We start from the raw sequence: 10,809 nt of genomic DNA, 5'->3' as shown, positions 1-10,809 counted from the left end.
TCAAGTTTTCCCTTTATATATTGTTATAGATATTATTACTTGGAATAATATTCCTATCCAAATGTTTGGTAAAAACTAAATTTCCTAGGAATGTTTATAATATTTATTTAATTTAAAAATTATAAAAAATAAAATAAATAAATAAATGCGAGTAGTAGTGGGGAGTTGTAGTTAGTTGAACTTTATTCTCATGGGAATGTTGGATTCCCAACCTTTAAACCTTGGAATAAAAATAAAAGAACCATGTGAAAATAAAATTCCTGGGAATAAAATATACCTTGGAATAATTTTTAAAAAATTGAATCAAACATGAGAATGTTGCATTCCCATGACAATATTTCCAGCAATATTTTTTAAAACCTTGAAACAAACACATCCTGAACTAATTAAGTTATATATATTTATATATATATATATATATATATATATATATATATATATATATATATATATATATATATATATATATATATATATAAAATAAAATTTAATTTAATTACAATAGATGATGAGACAACTCAACCTTAGTGTTAGTTTAATTAAATTAATGTAATTATTGATCTAAAGTTTAATCAATAAAATTTATTTATATTTATACAAATGCAAATAAATTATTGATTTTTATAAATTAACAACTTCTTTTAAAAAAATATTAATACTTTTTAAAATAGTTAAAATTAATATAACTTACTTCTTCTAATAGATTCTATAGTTATCAAAACTAATTTGATTACTTTTTAAAAAATTAGTATTTTTAATTACTTATTAAAGTATTGATTATAATTTTTAACTCTATTTTAACTCATTTACCAAACTAGTTCTTCTTTTATAATTTTAATCTTCAAGAATTTTGGTCTTTCTCTCACACTCAAAATTAATTATGCATCTATTTTTCAACAACCTATTTCTAAACAATGTCATGTCATATTTTATATACAACACCTTATTAAAATTGTAGATATAATTAATTTTAAATACAAAACATGAAAATTAATTTCGTGATTGAGTTAAAAAAATATTCATTTCATCTATACTTTTCATTTTTTTGTTACACTTCATTCATTTTTATTTCTCTATGTTATTGTAAAAAAATAAATATTGTAGGTTGGAAATGGCTATATCTATTACATGTTCGAACTCGTTGAGTTGTCTTAACGAAAAAGAAACATATTTAACCTTACCTCACTTATCTTTTACCCTATTTTAATCCGTACACCGAAATCCAATCCACAGTTTTCGCCCCCTTTTCTTCATCCATCTTAAATACCCTCTCCTCTCTCCAATCTCTCTCATCATTTTCTCTCCCACACCCACCCACCCAAACAAACCGTCGTCATCAATCAAAATGGCCGGTTTCATCTCAAAATCCAAAACCCTCATCCCCTCCAAACTCCCCAATCCATCCAATTTCATGGCGTCGTCACTCCGCTACCGCTCATCACGCGCCGCCACCAAACCCCAGTTATTGGAAATCGACACATCGTCCACATCATTATCATCGGAGGGTGAACACGAGATGACACTGAAGCTGTTTGATGATTTGATCCACCGAATTCTGGTGAAAAAAGCTACGCCAGATTGGTTGCCTTTTGTTCCTGGATCTTCTTTTTGGGTCCCACCACGACCTACTCCGTCTAATGTTGTTCATTTGGTTCATAAGCTTACTGATGCGGAAAAGCAACAACCTTTTGTTAACGATGAGTCGCTTTCGCTTTCTTCTCTTCGTGGTTGGCCTTCCTCCAATTACTTCATTAAAGGTGCCTACCCTTTTCGCTAATTTTGTGTACAAATTAACTTACTTTTTTGATTGATTTTGTCATGGCTGGAGATATATTTGCTTTAATTTTTAGTTAAATGAATTTCAAACGGGTTTTTATGGTACTGGATTTGGGGATTTTGGGGGGAATTAGGTTAAAAAGAAGAAAGATTTGGGATTTTGCAAATGTCTTTTTCTTTTCTCTCTTAGAAATGAAGGGGTTGACTATAGATTTATGATAGATAATTATGATGTAGTTTAGGGAATAAGGATTGGTTGATACTACTGTTTAGAGAATTAATTGTTAGATAATGGTATGTTTAGTTAAATTGATTTTCTGTTTGGGGTTTCATTCATCGCTCTTAATCAATGAAATTGAATTGGGAGGGTGATGGCATCGATGGGTTCTATTAGAATCATAAGCTATTGGGTGTTAAGCACTTGATAGAACTTTTCTTCTATGATAAAATCCTTGCTAAAAGAGCTAACCTTTGTATTTAGCAAGAGGACAAGGTTCTTTTTTAAGCTTCAAAAAGAAAAAGAAAAACTATTTTATGATATTGTTGCTCTTTTTGTTCTTCAGAAAAGCTTTAAAAACTGTTCTTTTCTTAGATGGAGAGGGAAGGTTGTTTGTATTTTTAAGAAACTCATCTAATTCTCTCAAAATATTTGGACTTTTTCTTCTCGGGTTAAAAAGACACCACCAAACAAACGGGTTCTATCTCTAATTGCAATAATCAAATTGACAAATGGTATAACTTGATTGCAATTTGTGACACTTAAACTTGTTTATTCCCTTTGTTTAATTCGGTTAAAATTTTCATGTTGTCAGTGGCAGTTAAAAGGGATATGCATGTATGTATCATCATGTCTAAACCTCAGTTGAATGGAAAATGCTCATGATAGTCATTGCAATTAGCTTAGGATTAAGTTTTTATTAACCGGCAGGATATGGCTGGGTCAGATTCACGAGGAAAACATGAATCTTGGAATCTGAAAATAATGCGATTTGTAGTTTAGGCTCCTTCCCCTTTTTGAATTGTATACCTATGATGGGATGGATCAGCATGTGCACTCTCTATTGGCAGTTGTCGGATAGTTATTTAACTTGTTAGCATACAATTATTCACAAATATTGTGCGTAAAAAAATGTTGATTGCTGATCTGATTAGCTGACTGTAAGACTAATTATTTGACATATTTCGACTGCAAAGTTAAACAATGAGTGATATAATGCATATCTTTGAGGAAAATTAAACAATGAGTGAGACACTGTATTTTTTGAGTTTGGGAAAATATAATGATCTATGAGCTCAAACTGTTTTGTTTGCTTGTCTTTGTGACTTCAGGGAATGTTCATGGTGGGGATAGTGGTGTGGAGTTGAATATCCCAGAAGGGATGGAGGGACCAGTAAAAGTGAAGGTTATGACGCTTCCAGAACATTTAGCTCATTCCGAAGACGAGGATGAACCATAACTTAGTTCAGCCAGTTGCTCTGGTGAGGTGGCCTGTTCTTTTACCTTTGAAATTTATTGTTTGCTTGTGCCTATGTTTGTTGACATTATACTAGCAGAAATCACTGTTGAAGGGCAGCATACATAGGAATCTGATCTGAAGTTTTTGATGATCATATGATTTTTCTGATTAGAATGTTGCATTACATATCACATGTGATTGTACATATTTACCTGTCCATATAATAATACCATGCTAAGCACTTTTTTTTTAATGACAATTGTTAGTAGTTAGTTAGTATTATTTTTTTTTCTGTTTTGTCAGGGCTTGAATTCATGACCTCCATTTCCTTTAACTCTTAACTCAAATAGTTCAAACCAGCTGAGCTAACCCTCCCATCCCATGCTAAACACTAATTGTGTAGGATTTTCATGGTGCAGCCTAAGCTCAACTAGAAGTCCAAAACAAAGCGAGGAAACATAAAACCACGCGGTTTGGATTTTGAGAAGGGTAATGCAAGCAAATGGAGATTTCCGCAGATGTAGCACTGGTGATGGTTCTGGAATTAACCTTCTCACACTACATGGTCTCAACTTTGATCTGTCTGATCAGTATATGTTGATTATTTAAAATGTTGTTACTGTTGAATCCTTGTAGAGTGTAATGTATGTATTTATTGAACTAATAAAGTTAAAACTTCTTGGAGCATTCCTTGGAACTAGCAGGCTCAGGCTCAGTTCAATGCATATACTATGTTGTACATATATATATTAATAAACATTTCCTTTGATTATTAGCATTGGATTGACTTCTACTATTTTATAAACTGTGTATGCATGTTTAAAGAGTTGGTTTCTCTTCTACATTGTTATGCTAGAAACACAGGAACGGAAGAAGAATGACTTAAATTACAATAACTTATCTTGTTTAGTACATTAGAGAGAGAAAGAAGAAATGACAGATCTTGATTCTCCGTGTATTCGAGCTGCCATTGATATGGTCTGTCAATTGAAGATCTGATAACATCAGAGAGAAAGAAGGAATGACAGATCTGTGTATTCGGGCTGCTATTGATATGGTGTGTAAATTGAAGATCAGATAGCTTATACTGACTTTGTATTTTGTATTTTACTTAGTTCAGGAGTAAATTATGATTTTAGTTTCTTGGTTGAAAATGCATGAACTGCATCGAATATGTTAATCTTAACCATTTGATCAATTCATAAGAAGATAATAGTTTGATAAAGTTATAAACACCATTTGATCAATTCATAAGAAGATAATTGTTTGATAAAGTTATAATCACCATTTGATCAATTCATAAGAAGATAATTGTTTGATAAAAGCTACGCCCTCAGTCTCAAATTATATAAGATGTTTTGGACGTGTTATGTAAATTAAAAAACATAATTAATATTGTATAAAAAAGATAAATTATATATTAATTTATAATATTGTTCTTTATTTATTACATATATAAATTTAAAAAATTAGAAAAAGAAATAATAATAAATAAAGATAAATTTAAAGAATTAAAAAAATAAAATAATAAATGATAGGGGATAAATTAAAAAAAAATATCAGCAAAATTGTGTCTAAATATAGATGGAGTTATATTGAGTTACCTCATACTAGGAGACAAACAATTGTGTTTTATACCACATTTAAATACATTGCGTTTGAGATTATCCAAACAATCGCATGGGTTCCGTGTTTTCTCTTATTACACTGTTTTCTCTTATTAACTTTGCAAATTGTATTATATATAATAAACATTCATAAAAGTACAAATAGACTAATGTGTGCACAAATAATAAACATTCATAAAATTACAAATAGACTAATATATGCACAAATTTTTGTGCATCCATAAAAATTGATATAAACTAATAATATCAAGAATAATTTTTTTTCGTTTATAAATAAATTTGTATCAACAATATTTTTTTTTATAAAAATATTAACAATAATCTTTTTTCAATTTATAAAAATATTTGTATTAAGAATACACTTTCCCGTTTATAAAATATTTATATTAATAATATTTATAAAAATATTTATATCAATAATACATTTTTTTTTCGTTTATACAAATATTTGTATCTATAATAATTCTTTTTTCATTTATAAATATAATTGTATCAACAATAAACTTTTAAATATTTATAAAAATATTTGTATCAACAATAATTTTTTTAGCATTTATAAAGCAATAATAAATATTTTTCTGTTTATAAAAATAATTGTATCAACAATAAATTTTTTTCATTTATAAAAGTATTTGTATCAACAATAGTCTTTTCTCATTTATAAAAAATTTATATCAACCAGAAAAATAATCTGTATCAACAATAGTCTTTTCCTGTTTATAAAAATAATTGTATTAACAACACAATTTTTTCCGTTTATAAATTTCTTTGTATCAACAATAGACGCATTTCTATTTATAAAAATATTGTATCAATAATACACACATTTCTGTTTATAAAAATAATCGTATCACCAATAGACTTTTTTTTCGTTTATAAAAATATTTGTATCAACAATATAAATTTTTCAGTTAAAAAAAATATTTGTATCAATAATATACTTTTTTTTCGGTTATAAAAATATTTGTATAAACAATACCCTTTATCTCGTCTCTGAAATATTTATAAATTTATTCTCGTTTATAAAAATATTTGTAATAAACAAGATGCTTATTTACGTTTATAAAAATAATCGTATTATAATTTTTTTTCTATTTATAAAAATATTTATAACAAACAATATACTTTTTTCATTTATAAAATAATTGTATCAACAATAGATTTTTTTCATTTATAAAAATATTTATAATAAATAATTGTATCAACCATAGACTTTTTTCCGTTACTAAAAACAATTGTATGAACAATACTCTTTTTTTTCGTTTATAAAAATAATTGTATCAACAATACATTTTTTCTCGTTTATAAAAATATTTGTATAAACAATACACGTAAAAAAATCGTTTATAAAAATATTTGTATCAACAATATACTTTTCCCGTTTATGAAATATTTGTATCAATAATAAATGTATTCTCATTTATAAAAATGTTTGTAATAAACAAATCACTTATTCCCGTTTATAAAAATAATTGTATCAATAATAATTTTGTTCCATTTATAAAAATATTTATAACAAACAATACATTTTTTCCGTTTATAAAATAATTGTATTAACATTAGACTTTTCTCTTTTATAAAATTATTTATAACAAATAATTGTATCAACAATAGTCTTTTTTTCGTTACTAAAAATAATTGTATAAACAATATACTTTTTTTCGTTTATAAAAAAATTGCATCAACAATAATTTTTTTTGTTTATAATATTATTTTTATAAACAATATACGTAAAAAATAATTAAAAAAATATTTGTATTAACAATAAATTTTTTCTCGTTTATGAAATATTTGTATAACAATAAATTTATTATCTTTTACAAAAATACATGTAATACTCTCTCATTTTTCTTATTATAAGTAGTTTTGAAAAAAAAATATAATACACTAGAAGTCACTTTACATTATCAATGAATAATTAATGATATTTTTGCTACTATACCCTTAAAATTTTATTATTATCTATTCTTTCAATTATATAAGTTTATCTTCTTTATTTTATACAACAATTATTACTTTTGATAATACGTGTGAAAAATAAAAAACCACTTAAAGAATAATATTTTTTTTCTGTTTATAAATAATTGTATCACTGGTACACTTTTTCCAATGTTTGTAAAAAATAATTGTATCTACAATAGACTTTTTTCCATTACTAAAAATAATTGTATCAACAATACATTTTTTCTTGTTTATAAAAATAATTATATCATTAATAAATTTGTTCCTGTTAATAAAATATTTGTATAAACATAAACACAAAAATTGTTTATAAAAATATTTGTATCAATAATATATTTTTTCGTTTATACAAATATTTGTATCAACAATACATTTTTTTCTCGTTTTTAAAAATATTTGTAATAAACAATACACGTATTCCCGTTTATAAAAATAATTGTACCAACAATAGATTTTTTTCTATTTATAAAAATAATTGTATCAACAATAATTTTTTTTTTCTGTTTATAAAAATATTTGAAAAATAATTAGAATTTTTTCTATTTATAAAAATTATTTAATAAACAGTAAAAATTTTCCCGTTTATAAAAAGTAGGAAAAATTGCACAAAAAATCCTTTAAATTATTATTTTTTGGTAATTAATTGGTCCTTTAAGTTTTTATTTATTACAATTTGGTCATTTAAGTTATCAAACTTTTGCATCGTTACTCTTTTTTAACAAAGTAAATATGCTGATTGTGGATGCAATTATTTTGAATAGTATAAAAATGATGAAGTGCAACCAAAAATTCAACCGTTACACATTTCTAAATATTTAAAATGTGAGAAAAATAATATAGAAATCACACTAAAGAACTAAATTGTTATAAAAACTATTAAAAGAACAAACAAAAAAAAACTTAAATAATATCCGATGTAATTTAGCCTAAAAAATATTGTACTAACAATATACTTTTTTCCGTTTATAAAAAAAAATTGTATCAATAATAAATTTTTCTTTTTTATAAAGCTATCGCAAACACAAATACAACTAAAATAAACTCTAAATTCATATATGTGGAATTTCTTCATGTATCCATAATAATCCATAATGGACACATCTAATATGATGCATATACTATTTAATTCTTCACGGTTACATATCAATAAAAGTCTCTAAGCTCCCATGATTGAGGGATTGGGTCTCAGTATAATTTTATTGGGTCCTAAGGAATAATCTAAGAAGAAGAAAAAACCAAACACACTGAACTGGGCGAGTATGAACCTTCGTTCACTTAAAGGTTTGCCCTTAACGTTAGGGATGGGTAATAATTGTCTGACATGGGAAACTAGACGCCTAATTAGCTTTGGGCCATTCGGATTGGCTCCACTCACGTAAACATGAGCAGCGGCGTGTCCCAAATACCCATTGACTTAAGATTAGTCAAATGGAAGAAAATTGCTCTCTCCATGATTTTAGGAAACCGGGTCCTTTATAGATCAAATTCATTGGTTATGAAGCTAGGATAAGCCATTTTATGACTCTCTAGCCTAGGTACAAGGTAATTATACGTGTGACCTTCACTGAAAGATTCTTGCATCCTACAAATACACAAGATATTCATTAAAGGATCCTTACCACAATATGAAGCAATTGTTGGACTTTCATGGAAGGATACTTTCCACCCTAAGAGAAAACATGAATGTTAGACCTTCACTGAAGGATCCTGACCACCTTATTAGGAAAATTACTATTGGACTCCTGGCTAAAGCATACTTAACTCGCCCCAAGAAAAGATTGAGGGACTCGCCCCAAGAAAAACTTGAGGAACTCTCCCTAAAGGTGATAAAGAGAAGTACGCCTCAAAAAACTAACATTACGAAGAAATAAATCCAAAATAAGGTAAATTTCTACGAGGTCTGAACATTTAGGCATGCTGTCAATGTCGTAAATAATATCTTTAAAGGACACTAAAGGGCGATGTTACAAAAATCCTCTAATAGGGAAACAAAACAGGTTGCACAAAAGCAAAGGTCTAAGAGCCAAACATACTCAAAAGTCTCATCTGAGGGGATCAACTTAAGTCTCGCTTAAGAGATTTAACTTAAAGTCTCGCTTGAGGGACTCAGCTTAAACTCTCGACTGAAAAACTCAACTTAAAGTTTTGTCTGAGGAGCTTAACTCAGAGTCTCGTCTGGGGGATTCATTTTATAGTCTCACTTGAGGGACTCAACATAAAGTCCCGCCTGAGGCACTCAACTCAAATCATAAAGTCTCATCTGAGGGACTCAACTCAAAGTCTTGTGTAACACCCCGATAAAATAAGATAATTATTTGATTTAAGTTAATAATATATTTATTAATTTAATTAAATAATTGGAATTAATATTATTGGATTATTTTATTATTATTATTATTGGAATAAAAGTTGGAATTTAGAAAAGGTCCCATTTGGTAAAAGGGTTATTTTCACGTGAAAAGGAAAGGAGACTGAAAAGTGGAAAAGGGGGCAAAAAGAGCCAGAGAACAAGGGTTGAAGAGAGGAAGGAAAGCTTGAAGCTCAGAGATTTGCCGGATTAACTCAGGTAAGGGGGGTTTATCATCGTTTAATGGGTATTATGGGATAATATGTACTGGGTAGTGATAAACCATTGATTTACTTCTGAATTGGATGATTATGATGAAATTGTGAACTCTTTGGATGAACGAAATTGGGTTACAATTGAGAGGAAATTCGTAGGAATTAGATGCAATAGTGTTAGGAGTTGTGAGATCGAATAGGTTATAATTCGTGTTAGATGATATGAACGATTATTGTGTAAAATTGGACTGTAGAAGGTTGAATTGGATAGATCTCGTAGCAGAGAAAGCCATAGCAGATCTGGAAATCTGGTTTCTGGTCATACGCGTATGGCACTAGGCAATACGCGTATGAGATGGTCTGGTACGCGTATGGCACTAGGCAATACGCGTATGGATGAGGAAGATGATGTTTTGAACGTAGATTGGTCTCTGTTGGTACGCGTATGGGGAAGTGGTACGCGTAGCATACGCGTATGAGATGGTGTTACGCGTATGGGATTTTGTCAGGAGATGGGCCATACGCGTATGGGGTTAGGCAATACGCGTATGGGCAGGATTGTGATTTTCCTGAGCTGTTGTTGTGCAGTTTTTAACTGTTCAGCTGAGTAACGTAATGCAGATGATGTATGATATATTAGGGATCATTTCCCGTTGTTTTGAGTAGTATAGGTATTAGTAGAGTGTGCTAATACTGTGGTTGTTATTTGGCATGATATGATATGCTTATGTGATAAAATACTGCTGATGTGTGATAGTATGCGTGATGCTGTGAATGTATCAGTTATGTGTGCATTGGTGAATAGACTGTTTTATGGCTTAGAGTGTGAGCATATATCTATTCTTGAATTGTTGTTGATGATGTAGCATTGCTAGGTGATTAGCATGCATGTTGTGACCTTTATGGTGGTAGCTAATTCCCATGGTGAGGAATTAGTGATGAGTTATTGTGAATTGTTGTTGATGTTTGCATGCTAGGTGATTTAGCGTGCATAGCATAGCCCTTGGGGTGGTAGCTAATTCCCATGGTGAGGAATTAGTGATGTGAGTCACTAAGTCTCAAATGAATGGGACTAGTGAGCTTGGTAGCCGTACCTGGATTTGGTCGGTGAGGTTGAACTATATGTTCACGAATAGTCGGTACCGCATGCATGGAGTCTCATTGCATAACGTATGTATGTATGGCGTATAATATGAATGGATGTATTCCAATATTATACGTGTGTTTTATGGTTGTTTTGAGTTTGAGTATGATGATGGTGATGATTATGAGTTGATATTGCCGTTGCTGAATATGTGTAATCTGATTAGGGTAATGATATGTGTTATATTACTTAGCATTACATGATATTTTATAATGCTTATTATATCGATTGAAGGACTCACCCTTACAACTATGTTTTCAGGTAACGAGCAGTGATTGAA

At 28.9% G+C, this 10,809-nt stretch overlaps 1 protein-coding gene across 3 annotated transcripts; it reads left to right on the top strand.

The window, feature by feature from the left end:
• The first annotated feature begins 1,153 nt into the window (after positions 1-1,153).
• Positions 1,154-4,008, top strand: LOC127137029 (uncharacterized). 3 transcript variants are annotated; one of them, XM_051063528.1, is made up of 3 exons: positions 1,154-1,757; positions 3,106-3,255; positions 3,653-4,008. In XM_051063528.1, the coding sequence occupies exons 1-2, from the start codon at positions 1,346-1,348 to the stop codon at positions 3,231-3,233; spliced, it is 540 nt and encodes a 179-aa protein (XP_050919485.1). In that variant the 5' UTR covers positions 1,154-1,345; the 3' UTR covers positions 3,234-3,255; positions 3,653-4,008. The 3 variants fall into 3 exon arrangements, with proteins under 3 accessions (XP_050919485.1, XP_050919497.1, XP_050919491.1); XM_051063540.1 differs by having other exon boundaries at positions 3,637-4,008; XM_051063534.1 differs by having other exon boundaries at positions 3,537-4,008.
• The last annotated feature ends 6,801 nt before the right edge of the window (positions 4,009-10,809 follow it).

The sequence above is a fragment of the Lathyrus oleraceus genome, chromosome 1, assembly GCF_024323335.1.
Source record: "Lathyrus oleraceus cultivar Zhongwan6 chromosome 1, CAAS_Psat_ZW6_1.0, whole genome shotgun sequence".
NCBI classification, from domain to species: Eukaryota; Viridiplantae; Streptophyta; class Magnoliopsida; order Fabales; family Fabaceae; genus Lathyrus; species Lathyrus oleraceus.
Note: the sequence above shows the minus strand (reverse complement) of the source record. Positions and strands in the feature narration are given on the sequence as shown.

What these genes read in the sequence shown, in the direction of transcription:
- LOC127137029 (XM_051063528.1), top strand. Translation starts at nt 1,346, where the DNA reads ATGGCCGGTTTCATCTCAAAATCCAAAACCCTCATCCCCTCCAAACTC. An exon ending in CTCCAATTACTTCATTAAAG is followed by an intron (nt 1,758 to 3,105) that starts GTGCCTACCCTT and finishes TTGTGACTTCAG; the next exon opens with GGAATGTTCATGGTGGGGAT.